The following is a 17,602-nucleotide window of genomic DNA, read 5'->3' on the forward strand; positions in this document are numbered from 1 at the left end:
TCACCTTTACATATGAGTCCCTACAATTTGCTGATGATTTCTTTACCACGAGAGAATCTTCATTTTATTAGTTCAGTGCATGACTGTTGCTGGAGCTGCTACTCTAGAAAAGCCATATTGCTACCTAGTTATCTGCACTTTACAGCATTTTCAGTATTTTTCTGAGTAGATCCTGCCCTACCGAGGGGAAAAAGAGATTATTTATAAACAGCAAGTAACACAATAGCACATAGATCAAATAATTTCCCTTCTATCATACTCTCTCATAAAGGTTAATTAACAGAAGCGGTCATTAGGAGAGCCTTATTTAACACTCACCTTCAGATCCTGTTTGACTAGCTCTTTCACTGCCTGCCAGATCTACCAAGTTCTGCAAATTCATTAAATATTTCACAGGTTAGTTCTGAGGCAATTTAATTTTAGATCTTCTTAATTCAATAATAAATCTCTAAAAATTTCATAAACTAAGTTACACTTAGAAAAAAACCCAAGAGATCTGTCATTATTGGAACTAACCCATAGCTACTCTACACATACCAATCAATACTTTCAAGGTACGTAAGGACATGTGATAAGTTTGTATGAATTCTATTAATACCACCCTGAACAATATTTCAAGCTTTCAAATTCCCCCTATCCTCAATAAGCAAAAGATAAACATAGCTTCTCAATACAGAAAGGTTAACTACAGATTCAAGCTGTAGGAAGCTTCATAGAATCACAGATCATCTGGTCCAATCTTTCATGGGAAAGAAAGCCTAGATGAGATTATCTAGCACACTGTCCTGAATCAGCTGTATGTCTCTCCTTGCCTGCCATTGTGGGGATAAGGAAAGGAAGAAATTACATACCAGAGGAAAAGCCTCACTTAGTCTGGTTCAAAGTCAACTAGAACTTTACAGCATCCCATAATGATTTGCCTGAGCAAGTAGCCCTCACTTTAAGTGGTTTCTGTTTCAGAAGGGTAAAGTCCTGTACTAACCCCACCAAACAGCAACAGACCAAAAAAACCCTCTATCTGCCCCCCTGTTAGTAGAGGTTACTATAAAGTCAATTGAAAGAGAGACAGGGCAGAGGGTGGTGTAAGAAGAGTAGATCCCCTAAGCTATGGTGAGAAAAAGAAACGGGCGGTAGTTTGCTCAGAGCAAACTGCATGAGCAGTGTTTACATTCAGATCCCAGAGCTTTTTCATATGAAGCCAAACCAGAAAGCTCTTTCCACAATGCGACTGACTTAACGGTATTCCCAATTCTGAATAAAAGCGCACATGCAGATTTTAGCAAGCTCAAAGGCTTTCATATTGATTTCATTCCTCCAGTTGATTTGCATTGTTTTCTGAGAATCAAGGAAAGACCGTATAGAGAAGGCTTCAGAAACCAAAACACTCTCCTGGAGAGCAGCAGTGTATGCTAAGTGGGAGTGCTTTTGAAAAAATGAATCTTCTGGCCATTGCAGCTGCAGGCCACATGTTGTTTTAACTACAACTAAATGTAAGGATAAGAGAAGCCTTAAGGTTACCCATTTGAGAATTTATTTCACTGCACTTGTCAGTGGTCAGGAACTGCGTGTAGGGATCAGGAACTCGTCAGTAGGGGAAGCTGTGTTTAACAAAAAGCAAGAGCACTCTGACAAGTAGTTGTCCCTTATGCTCCCGGGAAGGGCATAATACTTCCCAATCCAGCATGAATTGCCTAGGAACTATTCCCATGTCAGAATTCCCTTTAGCAGGAAGATATCCTCTAGATAACACCCCAGGAGTCTCCTTCTATACAGATGATCAGAAACATGATTTCTGCTTAGGAAACATCTGACACAACAACAAAGCATGCTTGTAATGTCATTATAAAGTAATATTCTTCTCTCAAACGAGTGGTAACAGTAAATTCTCTACTTGAATGTCTATTTAATAACTTCTTGGAGTATAGCTTACCAAGTGGGATACCATCACTGCTCCGTCACAGTTTGCATTTGCAGGGTCACTTCGTTCTCTGCTTTCAATGATCTAGAAGAGGGTGCAATAAAGGTTTTGTCACTTCAAAAATACTAAAACCCCTCCTAATAGTGAAACAGTTTTTACCATTCTGAAGATAGTGTGAGAACGGCTGCTGTGTTCATTCATTTTTGTTTCTCCATAATGGCGATTTTCTGTCAGAAAGAAATATTAGAATACTTCTGGTTATATTCTGATAAACTGGAGATAACAGACAAAAAGTACAATTTTAAAGCTATCTGAAAAACATTGATTTCTGAATATAATCTCAAAGTGATACCCCATGATTCTAGATTTATCTGATTCATCAGCACTTTTCTAAGATAACACTTGACATTGGCTAAACAGCTTACTTTCTCCTTTTCTGATCCATTCCATAACTTGTTTCGGGGCAACCACCACCTCTTCAATCAGATCTTCTACATACGTATTCCTCTTAAGAACAAAAAGAGTAATAAATTTTACTGAACTCTAACTCAGTTCAATACATTAAGTTAACATTACCAGCAATTATTACGGTATTTATTCCAGTTTGCTTCCTTCTTAAAAGGAAACAACATCAGTTGAATGTCTTTTTACTCTGAACACAAGGAATGGGGAAGTTTAGGTTACCACTCCGACAAAGGTCTCAAGGCACAAGAATCAAACAACAGAGATTAGAAAGTTTTCTAAAAATAAAACTGGTAAGGGAAATATCCTTCTGGACAATTTCTGAGGGAATCTGGGAGTATATTTTTCAGTAAATGTTATAAGGACATAATTGTACAACTGATAAATCTCCCTTCTTCCCAAAGTTCCAAAAGCATTGATCATTTAGGGCACTGAGAGGAAAAAAACCCAAACCAACAAAAAAAAAACCCCACCAATTTTTATTATTTGCTACAAAACTTAACATAAAGAAACTGAAGATGGCACTTATATAGATTTATTTTTCCCTACTGATCATCTTATTGATTAGTTCTAGCCTGATGGTTATTCTATGATTACAGTAGAAGTGTATCTACTCCATAGATGATATGAAGATAGTATTAAAGACACTCTGTATATATGTTGAATACTTCTAACACATTGAGCGAGAGGCTTAATATCATGTTTGTGGAAGTTTTATTAGCTAGACAACTCCCAAGCATTCACTGGCAAAGTTAAATTAAATACACTATCCTGGAAAACTTAATGGATTGAGTCTACATTTATAAAGATAAACCAGCAACAGCAAGCCCAACTTCACTGTTGTTATTCTACTACATCGTGTCCTTCTGCTAATTCTGAAGATAACACAGTGTGACACAGAAAAGTTTTCAACTAGATGACTCTGAAGGCTGCTTTTTTAACTTTCTTTCACTCCAGACAGACACAGTATTTACACTACATAACATCCACTTACATTAACATCCTCACGAATTCCCAGAGGCTTCTTTTTCCTGGTATCACAAAGCAAATCCGTAATGGTTTCATTGTAGATTTCCATGTAAGAAACCCTTAGCAAGAATTCTCTATCTGGAATCTAATATTGAAAGAAGAAAAAAAAAAACCCACCAAGAAAAAAAGAGAAGACTAATCAATGAACACCTTTTAATGCAAGTATTCCAAACTCAAAGGCATGTTTGAATATCGTTTCACGGATTTCTTTCCCCACCCATTCTCTTTACACATTAGCATCTACCAATGCAGAATAACTTTTCTTCTATCCCAACTCCTTCCAGTTGCATCAATGGTGTATCACTTTTAGTAGGTTATAAAAGCAAGATAACTGCTGTTCTGGTTTCAGCTGGGATAGAGTCAATTCTCTTCCTTGTAGCTGGTATAGTGCTATATTTGGGATTTTAGGCTGAGAATAATGTTGATAACACACTGATGTTTTAGTTGTTGCTAGGCAATGTTTACACTAAGTCAAGGACTTTTCAGCTTCTCATACTGCCCTGCCAGCAAGGAGGCTGGGGTGCACAAGAAGCTGGCAGGGGACACAGCCAGGAGAGCTAACCCAAACGGGCGAAAGGGATATTCCATACCATGTGGCATCATGCTCAGTATATAACTTCGGGGAAGCTGGCTGGGGGTTTAGATCACAGCTTGGGAACTAGCTGTGCATCAGTGGTCTGTAGATGGTGAGTGATTGTGCTGTGCATCACTTGTTTTGTATATTCTTTTATCATTATTCTCTTCCTTTTCTGTCATATTAAACTGTCTTTATCTCAACCCATGAGTTTTACCTCCCCCCCCCCCCCCCATCCCACTCTGGGGGAGAGTGAGCGAACGGCTATATGGTTGTTTTAGCTGCCTGACGGGTTAAACCACAACACTGCCCTACAGAAGTGTGACAATAGTCGCCCCACTTAAATGCCCTTTTCATATCTAATTTCCTCCTGCTTAGGGTCTTCTCTCTGCTTGCTTAGATTTACTTTGCTGCTCCTTCTTTCCCTGCCTCCCTGGTAGAGAATACTGTGGTGAGGAAAGGCTGCACAATGGACTCAAGGATTACAGCAACATGGAAAGTTTTCTTGGCTTCAGTTACTTGTATGGAACCCCTAACATACTCTGCACCTCTTCAAAGGAGGAGGGACAATTTCACATAACTGATAATGATTACCTGAAATCCTAAAGGCAAAAGCAAGTGCTCTGCAGGTGATATTTTGGAAATCACTGTTTTAACTTATACCTTCTCCTTACTTCCTATTAGCATTAAGCAATTAGTCTATGAATCTTTTGAAAGCTTGAAATAAGTAAATTTAGTGTCATATTCTTCCCACTTAAAAGGTCTTTAATACTGTTAATTTTTCCAAGTTTTAAAATAACAGAATAAAGAATACAAAGCTTCACATTACCTTATCTACCATGTTAATGACTGAGCATCTATTTATACTTGTAATCAAGGTTTAGTATATTTGCAAGTTTAACAACATCCCTCATTTTTTTTCTGATTTGATTCCAACTAAGAGTCCCATTATCTTTTTTTAAACAACTCATCTTTGTAAGGCTAGCAAAACAACTGCAACATATGGTCCAATATAATATATAGTTCCTTCATAAGCTCCTTGATCTAAAATTAATTTTTCTGTAACAATCACAGATATTACTAGTCCTTTCTGGTCACTTCAATTTAATGGAATTGCTTACCTCACAAATAATTTTGAAAACATGTTGAATTGCCTTAGGGATAATGCCCACAGAATCTTCATTTCCCATCATTGTGTATGTCTTCCCTGAAGCAGTCTGTCCATAAGCAAAAATTGTGCCTAGAAAGATAGTTAAATTTTACTAATTACCTATGAAATGCATTACTGTCCTGGTTTCAGCTGAGAGGGTTGATTTTCTTCATAGTAGCTGGTATGGGGCTATGTTTTGGATTTGCACTGGAAACAGTGTTGATAATATAGACATGTTTTTGTTGTTGTTGAGCACTGCTTACACAGAGCCAAGGCCTTTTCTACTTCTGCACTGCCCTGCCAGCAGGATGGCTGGGGGTGCACAAGGGAGGGGACACAGACAGGGCAGCTGACCCAAACTGACCAAAGGGATATTCCATACCATATGACATCATGCTCAGTTTATAAGGAGCTTGGAGAAGAGGAAGAGGGGGGGTGGCATTCAGAGTGATGGTGTTTGTCTTCCCAAGTAACCGTTACACATGACAGAGCCCTGCTTTCCTGGAGATGGCTGAACACCTGCCTGCCCATGGGAAGTGGTGAATGAATTCCTTGTCTTGCTTTGCTTGTGCACACAGCTTTTGCTTTACCTATTAAACTGTCTTCATCTCAGCCCATGAGTTTTCTCACTTTAACTCTTCCAATTCTCTCCCCCATCCCAATGAGGGGGGGGAAGTGAGTGGCTGCGTGGTGCTCAGCTGCTGGCTGGGGTAAAACCACAATTACAAACAGGATTTAAACAGTTTTTTAAAACTTACCATTATAACCTTGCACAGCGGACTGTATAATTGGAACAGCTACACCTTCATATAACTGCTGAGTGTTGTCACTTGAGTGAAAGACACGATCTTAAAAAAAAAAATTAAAATAAAGCATCTAAATCCATTGTATTGCAAGTCAAAAAAAACCCTGTCATCTTACTATTGCTGACTTCAAATCCAATGAATAGGCATCAGATTGTAGGATAATTCAAACATAAAATGTAATTGTGATAGTAAGGCAGGCTTTTTTTTTTTTTAAGAAATATTGAGCCCAGAACCAAGAAAGATACAGTGAACAGACAAGTCAAAAAACACTCAAAACCCCTAAGAATGATGGACACAGTTAAATAGTTACCCCATTTAATCCTAAAACCAGTTATGGCTAGTTTATCTATGAGGATTGTAAGCCTGACAAGACAGACTACTTGTTAAACTCTGAGCTTGGAGCATGCTTTTATTGAATCCATGTAGGAAAAATCTTTGTCATGGCTATACTCATATTAGCAAGTAGAGTGGATCAATAGGAAGAGACTCAAAGTAAGGCAGTTAGGACGATCTAACATCCACACTAGGCACTTTTCAGTTTTGGGTTCCCCTTCTCCCTAAATACTCTGGACTAGCCCTAGTTTAGTGCATTTGTAACTGGAATTCATATGAAAAGAATCCAGCTCACATATTCCAAAACCACTCTACAGCATGAGCCAGAACAGAAAAAACAACATGGATGAGGAAAGCTGACTTCAAAAGCATATTCCTGGTACTGACTAAAACAGAAATCCTACATAGCCCAACAGCAAAAATCATGAAATTGGAGAAAAAGTTCACGGACACAGCAAAAAGCTATGGTCATTGATGTTAGCACACATACAAGTAGTACAGTAACAAAGGTCCACATAAGCATCGAAATAACATAATCACTTCCATATTCTTACCATAATTGAATACTTTTGTACCATTGACTTCGGAAACAGTATTATTTTCACTTTTCCAGTGGAGTGACACCTTATCTTCTAGAGCATTTTCTCTAAAAGAAGAGATACCCTGTTAACCTTATTGGGTTAAGACTCTGCTCCTATAACGCAGGTCTACCCCCTCACCGCGAGCATCTCTCTCCCCCAGGTCCTCGCCAGCCCCGTTTCTTCCGGCTCCCTCCTTCCTCCAGGGGGACGGACGCCACATTTACGCCCCCGCCTCCCCCTCTTCGTAGGACAGCAGCGGCGCTCTCGGGGGGCCCAGCTGAAGGTGAGGGGAGCTCAGCAACACCCAGGGAAGCCGAGGAACCCCGAGGCCGCGGGTAGCACTGAAGCCTCCTCTCAGGCCGGGGGCTCGGGTGCAGCCCTCCCCACCTGGACGGAGCCTCACCTATCGATGAGCGGCCGCACACGCACGCAGACCGTCACAGCTCCCTCATCCGCCATCCTCGCGGCCGTTGGGCAGAGAGCCACGCTCCCGGGCACGCGCCGCCTGTGACAGAGAAACCACTCGCTCCTTTCGCACCCAGGCGAACACCCCAACCGCTACCGCAGTTTGAACTTCTCCCGAGATCGCTTCCTATTGGCCCGCGCAGGGCAGACGCCACGGTGGAGCGTACCACTCGCCAAAAGCTGACGGGGGAGGCCAGGGAAAGCGTAGTGAGGGCGAGATGGCGGAACAGCCGCTGAGCTGGCCCGCCACACACCCCTGTTCATCGAGAGATGGTGCCAGCCAGGGCTGCCGCGACGCAGGAGTGACGCCCTGTGGGCGACAGCGATCTGCTGTGGGAAATATCATCATTGTGCACTCGGATAGTAACTTAATAAGGTTTCTACTGAATTTAAATAGTATGCTTTCACAGACAAAAGTGATAGTGTTACGTAATTAACTTTATTTTTTTGGTTTAAGTAAAATTTGTATAGGTATTGAAGTGCGGGTTAGAAAAACAACAAGAACGTTTGGTGGGTGGCAGGTACGTAGGTAGTTCAAAGCGGTGTTATTATAGGAAACAGAAGTGGCCTATGTTTGCTTACTCTTCTAAAAAACCGCTGCTTTATTGTGTTGTCTTCCAGTGAAAGCAATGCAGTCTTCACGCCAGCACGGGTGGGCTTGGGGGAGAGGGAAGGAAGGGAAGGTACCTGTGTAAAGAGCCTACAGAAATCACAAAAGAAGGCGTGCTCCTATTGTATTTCTTTTAAAGTCAACTAATTAAGGACTAATTGATGAAAATATTATTCATCTTTAAACTTTTAAAATAAAAATGTTTCCCCCCCCATATTTTAATCATCATCCTCCTCTTCATCATCCTCAACATCTTCCTCATCTTCCTCCTCTTCAGCTGCAGCTAAGGCTTCTTCCTTCGCAGCCTTGAAAGCCAGTTCCTCTTCCAGAGTGGGGTCTCTTGTTTCAGTGATTTCTGGCCCCCTGGGGTATTCTGCTTGCACTGGTGGAGGCAGTGCGGGAGCGTGGTTTTCTGGACTGTATTTGTGACCCCAGCCAAAGTAGATGTTATCAAATTTCCTGAGAAAGAAAAGCGAAAGATCACGTTCTCCTCCCAACAAAACATAAGTGGAGATATTGTCAGGCTTCCTTACTCTGCTGTGCAAAAAGTCGCTGTGGCGCAGATATCCTAGAACAGAAATATTTGAAAGATGGCACCTCTTTTTAACTGCTGTAACTGTTGATTGATATGTCTTCCACTTAATCTCCAAATGCTGAAATGATGAAGGCTGTACTCCGTCACTGCACTATGTTGCAATATGACTCCAACTTCACATTGGTAACATAGGGCCATTTCAGACACCAACTCCAGCGTCCATTTGAAAGCATGTACAGGTAAAGACTGTATCATGTGTAATGGAACGAACATTAGAACCACAGAATGTAGCTATTTTTGTAAAAAGTACCACAGGCTCAAGAATATAGGTTTTAAATCAAGGATTGGGCTCACATATTAACTGGGCATTTACATCCATTAATTTTATACTAGCCTTTCCAATGGTTATTAATTTTCAGTCTTAAATACATATTTTCTGTTGCTGTACATGTTTAAGTGGCCATCAATCTATGGAATAGTTAGAATTCTGTCAATGAATTAATAATAAAGCAACTTTGACTTCATTAAACGCATATCTCTGTTTAGCACATACAGTCTGTGCTGTAACCACGTCAGCTAGCTACTCACTTGCCAGATGCAAAGGCATATGCTCCGGGCCATCGGTTAGACCTGAGGATTGCAACAGCATATTGTGGGATCAAGTTTGTAGAAGGCTGAGCTGTCCAAGCAGGGATGTTTTGAATTCCTGGAGGCAGCCAAACACACATTCTATGAATAAATTGACTTACAAGCCTCTATAAAATATTTAAGACTGAGCTACAAGAGCTACAGGACTTTCACAGAATTCAAGCAATGGTTATATTAAGTTGCATGTTACAAGAGCCAGAAGTCAGAAACAATAAATGTAGGCACTGTATTAAAACAGGTGGTTTGTATGTATGGGTAGGTAGCATGGGAATGCTAATAGACCCACATACAGAAAAGATCATGCTCCTGAAATGCAGTAGTACTCACCACTGTTTATTTTGTCAAGGACTGTTTATCACTTATGTATAAATTATATAGTTATATTTCACCTTGATCAAAGAATGGAGAGTAGGAAAATCATTGACTATTGATGTAATCTAACATTCAGGTTCCCATATTGCCATGATTTGCTGCAGTACTACGCTACGGGTTCTAAATTTTTATTTGTATATCTATGCATCTGTGTATTTATTTATTTAGACATGCACACACACTTTTTTTTGGTCCAAAAGATGATGAAAAATAGCTGAATGTATTTCATGTAGTGAGCTGTCTTGAATTTGCAGTAGCCTGACAAGTCTGAGGTATTTTTTCCCTTTAGTATCAACAAGATTGTTAACTAGTAAACCAAATTATTTCAGTTTTATAAAAGAATGTGCTTACCCTACAGGGGCAAACTATATTGCTCCATGAAGCATCAGAAACCTATAACTTCAAATATTTACTACCTAAATGCCAACATTCCTAGTGGTTCTCTGTCAAAAACTTCATATTCCATGAGGAATACCTTCATCTTCAGAGACTGGAGTGAGAAGAGGAGGTCCTATTTCTTGCTGTTGTTCATCTGGCTCCTCTGCTTTCTCATCCTCTTCATTTTCTTCTTCTTCTTCTTCCTCTGATTTTTGAAAAGGATTAAGCCAAACACAACGACCCTATAATTGATATGGTAAAATAATAAATACATGTGACAATTGCCAAAAGAATGCAAGCCAGTTAAGACAATTGGCTCAGGCCAATTGTCACGGGGGGGGGGGGGCGGGAAAGAAAAGTGTATATTCTACAGTGGGTATATTGTTGGCAGAATATTGTATCCTCTTGGCAGAGTGTTCCCTATATCTCTCATTACTCCCTCATCCCTGCCTACTATTCCAGAATAACCTTATACCTCTGTCATCAGCTTTTTGTTATTTGGTAGTCCTCAGTTCCCTGCCGTTTTGGTTTATATCCTTGCTAGATTACCAGTTACTGGAAACTAAGAGGCTTAGCTTACAGACTTTGCCCCTTCCTTTTAAAGTCTGCCTTGTTATTTAGCTACCAGTCAGGGGAACGTAACATAATGTCCTTAAGATTCTAATGCATATAGGTTTTATTTTTACAACTATTGCTGGTAATAATTTAAAACATTATTTCCTACCATGTGCTGTTATTTTACACTAGCATTCTTGAATTGGTAGACTGGCCAGCAAGTCATCCAGCAATGATCATCAAATTAGTAATACCTCTTTCCAGCACTAGCCTGCTATCATGAATATTTTATGCTACAATTTTATTTACAATATTTTGGTTTTAAGCTATTTCTGTTTCACAGAAGAAAGTAAGTGACAAAAAATAGAAGAAAACATCAAATAAGTTCCATTTAGCATAGAATCATAAGCTATCTGCACTTTAGCATCCTACCCAGGAAAAGAGAATTTAAACATTTTTGTGAAGTAAGGACTTCAAAAGAGAAAACTCTATATAAAAGGTTACCAGAAATTGTTATCTATCAAGGTCCAACTCCATACTGTTATCTAAAGATAGCTTTCAATCTCAAGAACACATCATTGAAAAAAGTACTAAACCTAGAAGGTTCATATATATATAAAATATATGCAATATGTAAATATGTGCAACATATTTATGTATTATATACTATATCAAATATATTTTCTGTAGAAAAATATTTCAGTCCAATACCATTTCTGGTGAATAGTTCAAATGTGCAGGTGAGGATTTTCATTTACGTTCTGAAACCCTACAAGTACTATAGTGTGAATGGTGTCCGAGGTCCATGTAAGCTACGCCAGAACATACCTGCTTTAGGATACTCTGTCTATGGTGTACCCATGTGGAGAGAGAATCCACCAGTTCAGCTACAGAAAGAGGCTGAAAATCAGGGTTTTCTTCATATGTTTCTCTTCCTCCTCCCCCCTCCTCCTCCTCTTCTCCTTCTTCCTCTGCAAACTGGTAAAATCCAATGGGAGAGATCTGGGTTCCTGCTGAGATCCGAGCTATCTGTGCACGCAGGTAATTGGCTTCATTTCCAGGGAAAGGAGGAAAGCTCACAACAGGAGCATCCAGCCTACCAGTGAAGAACTTCTTGATTTTCCTGGCACAGACAATCTGGGCTGGCGTCACTGAAGGCAATTTCACCCATGGCTTGCCTGGCTCATTACAGACAAAGTAGACAAATTTATTAGCCCCAGTCCCATTTTCTTCTTTTGGGACGACAGGTGGGGGCTTATAGGTGGACTTTGGTGGTTCATCTTCTTTCTCCTCATCTTCATCTTCATCTTCACCCACCCCTTTCCCTCCTTCCTCAATAACTTCGTCCTCTTCTGTTTCCTCCTCCTCTTCCCCCTCATGGTACTGTACTTCAGCTATAATATAGTTCATCTCCAGGCCCAAAATTTTGCCCCAGAAGCGACAGGTCTGGATTGGCTGAATGCTAATTAGTTTTTTAAGGGCAAGGAATATGTGATAGGATTCATCTTTGCTCAAGCCTATTCCAGCCTGTTCAAAATAAAAGGCTGTTTCCATTACATTAGGTAGAGGCATCTCTCCCTAGGAAAGAAGATCTGGAGTTAGAACTGAAGAATACTATAATTATCTATTTGAAAAATCAAACATTATCCACTGTACATTATACTTCACTTTCCTGTAGTGCCACTCATTCTCTCAAAATGCTTTGCAGACATTCATTCACTACATCTTCCACTATAATTTAGAAAAATTTAAAATGCCATTTTATGGGTAAAGAAGAGAACACAGATGAACTGCAGCTTTTAGAATACAGGATTTCAAAATTCGAACTCACTTTTAATTACTGCAAAATTAAGAAGTCAGAATTCTCACACTGGACCTACAAAGGACTTCAGTGCTAGGGCATGTCAGCTATGTAAGAGGCCTTGATGCCCACAAATGGTGTTATTGTGTTTCCTTGTATTTGTGGCAGATGCATTTGGAGGAAATATAATACGTATTTTATATATTTAGACACCAGAGCAGCAATATTTCTCTGGAGTGAGTGTTGGTTTTTTGAACACCTTGGCATAAAGCTACCTGCATTTTTTAAAATACTGGCCCCTGCTCTTACTGAAGTCCATAATAAGACTCCTGCTGGCTTCAGTGGAAGCAGAACTTCATTACTGGTAATAAAGATTTCATTAAGTATTTCCATTCACTTTATCACCCTTCTCCCATTTCAGGGGGGTAGGGGATTATATCACACAGACAAAGGTATTAAAAGTTGTACATGGCAGGGTAGGGAATTTGGAAGAAGTAGTGCTAGTTTGATATGGAATTTATTTGGCCCTTCCAGATTTCTTATATCAAAGCAAGATATACAGGAGAATGAAAAATGCAAAATTCCAATGTGAAATACCCTACTTTTTTCCATTATTTACCATCTTATACTGTTACTGTAAAATAAGTAATAGGCTATGGAAAAGATCAAAGTCTATCTCTTTGTGTTGTTAGTATTTGTATTCTGCAATGGCAATTCATTTGAATATATACTGGTAACTTCATATGAAAATCAACATCTTGTTGATTAGTTTCCCTTGGTCATTATAAGAATTCTCTTAATTTTTCATTGGTTACAAATGCTTCTGCATATAAGCAATTGAATAATGAAAAATCCCCTGTTTTAATAAGTGGCTTTTCAATTCTAGTAGTTCTCATTATAACTGGTTTTTGGTTTTGTTTTTTTTTTTTTTTTTAGTTGGAGAAGGAGAGACTGCAACCACAGCTGGAGCTTGAAGGATCACAAAATTCTCCATTCTCTATTTTACAGTAGCAGGTGTGCACAATATTCTCAAACTGGTGTCCAGAATTATGGTCACTTTAGGTAAAGAAATATCACTTTTAGATAAAGAAAAGAAATTTGGATGCAGTATTCCATGCTGAGCTGGCACACGGGAGATATTGTAAACTTTACTTTCTGTTGAAAGTGATCATCTGTAGGACATCTATGATTTTAAAGGCTCAGGGTATTAGATTTACTACAGTAAAAAATCCCAACTTAGTAACCAGATGAGTTTTCTTCTTCACAACCAGACATTGGACCGTCTCAACTATGAAGAGGGTACATGGTACTGTGGCTGCAATTATTTATATGATTGTGAGAGGCAATACTACAAGGAAGATCACAAATTCCTTCCTTCCCTTCCAGCCATCATCCCACCTATTCCCTGGTATATACAACATCTATTTTTCTCTTATAATAACTCACTATCTCTTCTTCCAGTTCTTCATCTCCTTCTCCATTTGCCTTGAGGAACAAAGCTTTGCGCTTTTCTGCAGCTTCAAATTTTGGAAGAATCTCATGTTCATCTCGAAGAGTGTCCATTTTTTTCCGAAACTGAGCCCACTTCACATCCTTGCTGATATTCTCAATTATGTCTACTACATTTGTGGGCTGTTCATCCAGGATCTTTGTTAGCATATTAGCAAGATGATCATATCTGTCATGTAAATGTAAATATTATTGGCCTACTGTACAAAAGTCTTAGAATATTATGTTTTTAATATCAAAAGTAGAAACAAATCACCTGGAGCTTTGGAGAAATCATTGGAATAGTTAGATGAAAGGGGATCATGGAGCATTATGGGAAATTAGACTTTAAACTAGCCTGATTATAATATACTTAGGAGTAGTCCCATCTTCCATTTTTGGTATATACTGCACCTGCCTCAGGAGCTGAAGCTGAATTTAAACTTGGTCTTAATCAAATCAATTTCCCTTTGAACTTTATAAATTCCCTTAGGAATTTTGATTCTGAAAGATGTTGGACACACAAGTATCACATAGCAATGAATTATTGCATTCGTAACATATTCCCCCATTTTATATATATCCCCTGGTATCCCTCCCTTTCTTAACATAACCCTTTGCCCTTTTACCAACACTACTTTTCTCTCCACTCATACTTCCTACCCCTTTCAATTGTGTCCCTTTTTCAGACTTACAAGTTCAGGCCAGATATTGTGCTGCTCTGCAGTAAATAGGCTTTTGCATTCTGAATTGCCAGCATTCGGGAGTTGGGATCTGGGATCTGATCATCATACAGACTGTATCCTGGCTGATAGAGACCATAACCTGGTTCGTGTGGTTGATAGGGGCCATGCCCACGTCCATAGGCTTGATAGTGATCTCGTCCTACTGCATATGTCTGATAGGCACTTTTTGGTTCTTCAGCTTGGTGAGGGTCTAATCCTAGTGCATATGACTGATACATGCTTTGCCTTGCCTCTTGATGAGAGTCTTGTCCCAGCATGTAACTCTGGCTGATGTTTATTTCTGGCACCTGTAGCTTGTAAGAGGCTTGTTCTGCTCCCCATGGATGATAGAGATGTTGAACTGGGGTCTGTGATTGATATGGTGCTTGTCCCGGTGCATGAGTCTGGCCGACAGTTTCTCTTTGGTCTTGTGCTTGGTAGGGGTCTTGGTCGGGTGCACGTGGCTGATAAATGCTCTTTCTCAGTCCTTGTGGCTGATCGGCCCCTTGCCTCACCCCCTGGTATTCATAGGAAACCGGTCCCGGTTCTGACTGCTGAGGCTGGTGGGAAGTGTACGGCTCGGGTTGATCGGGGCTGCGTCCGGGCCACAGGTGCTCCCTGAGGCCTGGCTCCTCCTGCCCTTCCCGCGGGACAGCCTGGGGCGGGGGCTCCTCGGGAGGCTCAGCCATAGCCGGGTCCGGGGAGGCGCGGGCCGGGCCCGGGACACCGAGCCGTCCCTCAGCCGCCGTCCGCTCCGCTCGTCGCGTAGCAACGGCTGCCGCCCGCGGGGCGGAGCGTCGTCGAGGTAAACCGGCCGCCGTTGCTTGGGACGCCCGGCGGGGCGGTGCCGGAAGGGGTGGGCCCGCGGCGGGGTTTTTTTGTCGAGACTCGGGTCTGCTGTCCTGCTGGACCCCGCGCTCGGCGAGGGGCAGCAGCTTGTGCCGGCGCGCTAACTGCGCCCGCTGCAGCCAGGGCCCCTGAGGGAGCAGTGGCGCCGAGGGAGGCCGTTGAAGCCATTGGCAGAGCCCCGCGTGCCGGGGCTGGCGGTTGAAACTGTTGGAGGCGCGCGCGGGATAGCCGCTCGGTGTCCGGGTGGCCGTTGGAGCTGCCGATCAGGCTGCGCTCAGGTGCCTCCTGCCGTTACCCGGCGGGCTGGGGGGGGTGTCCCGCTTGCGTCGCCGCACGCTGAGGAGCAGCAGGTGGCTGGGAGAACGACCTGATTTCTGAGGGGGCTGTCGTCCCCGTCAGCTTTTCTCAGCGCCGGGCGGGAGACGCAGCGGCTCCCTGAGGGGGCTCTCACTGTGGGCGGGCCCCAGGGGAACCGCCTGCAGCGGGCTGGGGGTGCTCCTGCAGGGCTCGCTTCCCTCAGTCCAGCGGATTTGGTGTGTTTGCTAGGCGGGAAATCCCAGCAAGCTGCCCGAGCTATTAGTACTTTTTCTAGAGAGGCTTTCAAGCCCTGTTCGTTTCCTTTCATCATCACTCGCAAATCGTGAAGTGCGGCCAGTACAGTCTTGAACGTTTGTGGTACAAGAATCTTTCAGGTCTCTGCTGAGAGCAGAAGAATGGAACTTCAAAAGCTTAATTTTGATTTTTAAAAAGTGACATTCATTTGCCTTAATTGCTTTCATCGTGTGCAGTAGAAAATGTAGTTTAACCTTCTGTATTTTAGTGGTGATATATCATGCTGTTACTCTAAGGTACAAAGCTTTTTCTTTTAGGAGGACAAAAATATTGTAAACTCTGACAGTCACTTAAAAATGGTATTCACAGATCCAAGGGAAAAAAAACCAGATGTAAATTAAGTGGGAATGAAGGTGTTCTGATAGAAAACAGTTTTGTTGTGTGATGCTATCAGTGTTAAGGAGACAGCTGGCCAGTGAGTAATTTCTTTTGCAACAGTATTCAAACACTAAAATGTGAAGGACAAATGTCACGTTACAGAGGAAGAACCTGCTAACTTCTGTTTAGTTACTTGCGATTTGCTTTACAGAAATAGTGGCACAATGCTTTATGCTTTTGTAGTCCTATCAGATATTTGCCACAGTGCTATCTACTTGAACAGATCTCTGAAGTAATGTTCATATCCAGAGCCCTCATCATGTGTGTAAAATTTGCTCATGTAAATTGTTTCCTTAATTGCTTGTAATTAAATTTGTGAAGAACTTTTACTGTTTGAGTAAAGCTAAACACATACCTAATGTTCAACAAGGAGGTTATGAAACAAATGTATAGAGCAGGTGAGGTTTAAAAAAGGCCTTTTAAGGAGTTACATTTTAGCAAATATCTACAGCTGGTCCAAGGGTTAACTGTCAGTGTTCTCTAGCAATTCAACAAGGAGAATAATACTGTCTTAGGGTATCCATGTGAAGAAGTTGATGCTGTACAAATCTCAGCAAAGTGCCCTATTAAGGTTGTAAGTTGTGTTAAATAAAGTAGTGCAATACCTGAACTGTAAAATATACTTCTGTTATTGATGGATCAGTTAAAGCAACTTCTTAAAATTGCAGTTTATTTTGAATAGTTCTTAGAAGTAAACAGGAAAAAATTCTGAGATGGGGCACTGCAAATTTCTGTCAAGTTTCAAGAGAGCGAATGCCGGAAGTATCACTGTGGAATCTGACCCATTCTGAAACAGCAGCAAAACATGTTTCCACATCCTTTAAACAGAGCGTTCATATGAAGAATTAAAAAGTTCTGTGATTCCAACAAGTAAGGCAATATCATAAAAATGTTATTTCTGCTGGGTTTCAACTTGTAGAGGCTTCATTATTGACTTGCTGATCTTTGCAAGGAACGTGCGGAAGCTCATTGTTTTGCAGATGTATTTGCAGAACTTACACATTGACTGCAGGGGGCGGTACGGTATTTGCAAATGATGAATTCCTTTTTATTTGGTATCTATTTCATATGTGGAGGGAAAACTTGATTTCAGTAATTCACTTCTATAAAAATTGTATGAAATTAAGTTATCTTTCTACCTGTGATGTTCTGTGAAGCAGCTGCTCAAGAAAGGACAACTTTATCTTTTCAATCTTCTTCAGCAAAGAGAAAACGAGGGACACCTGTATCTTGTAATAATGTTCCTCTCTGCCTTTGCAGTTGTTCAAGTTAGGACATGTGTAAAATGCACAATGGCTCAGGGCAAAGAGCACCTCGGTGCAGAAGGAGGTTT

The 17,602-nt window shown here is 40.9% G+C and overlaps 2 protein-coding genes across 2 annotated transcripts in view; both read right to left on the reverse strand.

Annotated features, from left to right (window-relative positions):
• CENPE (centromere protein E) overlaps positions 1–7,379 on the reverse strand; it is a 40,087-nt gene extending 32,708 nt beyond the window's left edge. Inside the window, exons 1-9 of the mRNA XM_054825666.1 lie at positions 7,257–7,379; positions 6,827–6,918; positions 5,892–5,981; positions 5,105–5,223; positions 3,375–3,494; positions 2,344–2,425; positions 2,078–2,145; positions 1,931–2,002; positions 319–370 (exon numbers count right to left, since the gene is read on the reverse strand). Coding sequence (XP_054681641.1) covers positions 319–370; positions 1,931–2,002; positions 2,078–2,145; positions 2,344–2,425; positions 3,375–3,494; positions 5,105–5,223; positions 5,892–5,981; positions 6,827–6,918; positions 7,257–7,312 — 751 coding nt within the window. The 5' untranslated portion in view covers positions 7,313–7,379. The remainder of the gene's footprint in view (positions 1–318; positions 371–1,930; positions 2,003–2,077; positions 2,146–2,343; positions 2,426–3,374; positions 3,495–5,104; positions 5,224–5,891; positions 5,982–6,826; positions 6,919–7,256) is intronic.
• Positions 7,380–7,712: 333 nt separating this feature from the next.
• LOC129205960 (radial spoke head protein 6 homolog A-like) lies at positions 7,713–15,168 on the reverse strand. Its single transcript, XM_054824474.1, has 6 exons — positions 14,401–15,168; positions 13,664–13,895; positions 11,245–11,994; positions 9,959–10,103; positions 9,052–9,169; positions 7,713–8,387 (listed from the first exon to the last, which is right to left on the reverse strand). Exons 1-6 carry the CDS (start codon positions 15,117–15,119, stop codon positions 8,147–8,149), a joined length of 2,205 nt encoding a protein of 734 aa, XP_054680449.1. The 5' UTR covers positions 15,120–15,168; the 3' UTR covers positions 7,713–8,146.
• Between the last annotated feature and the right edge of the window lie 2,434 nt (positions 15,169–17,602).

This window comes from Grus americana, chromosome 4, assembly GCF_028858705.1.
Source record: "Grus americana isolate bGruAme1 chromosome 4, bGruAme1.mat, whole genome shotgun sequence".
NCBI classification, from domain to species: domain Eukaryota; kingdom Metazoa; phylum Chordata; class Aves; order Gruiformes; family Gruidae; genus Grus; species Grus americana.

What these genes read in the sequence shown, in the direction of transcription:
- LOC129205960 (XM_054824474.1), bottom strand. Translation starts at nt 15,119, where the DNA reads ATGGCTGAGCCTCCCGAGGAGCCCCCGCCCCAGGCTGTCCCGCGGGAA. An exon ending in ACAATATCTGGCCTGAACTT is followed by an intron (nt 13,896 to 14,400) that starts GTAAGTCTGAAA and finishes TTTACATGACAG; the next exon opens with ATATGATCATCTTGCTAATA. An exon ending in TATGCCTTTGCATCTGGCAA is followed by an intron (nt 8,388 to 9,051) that starts GTGAGTAGCTAG and finishes TTTCTTTCTCAG; the next exon opens with GAAATTTGATAACATCTACT.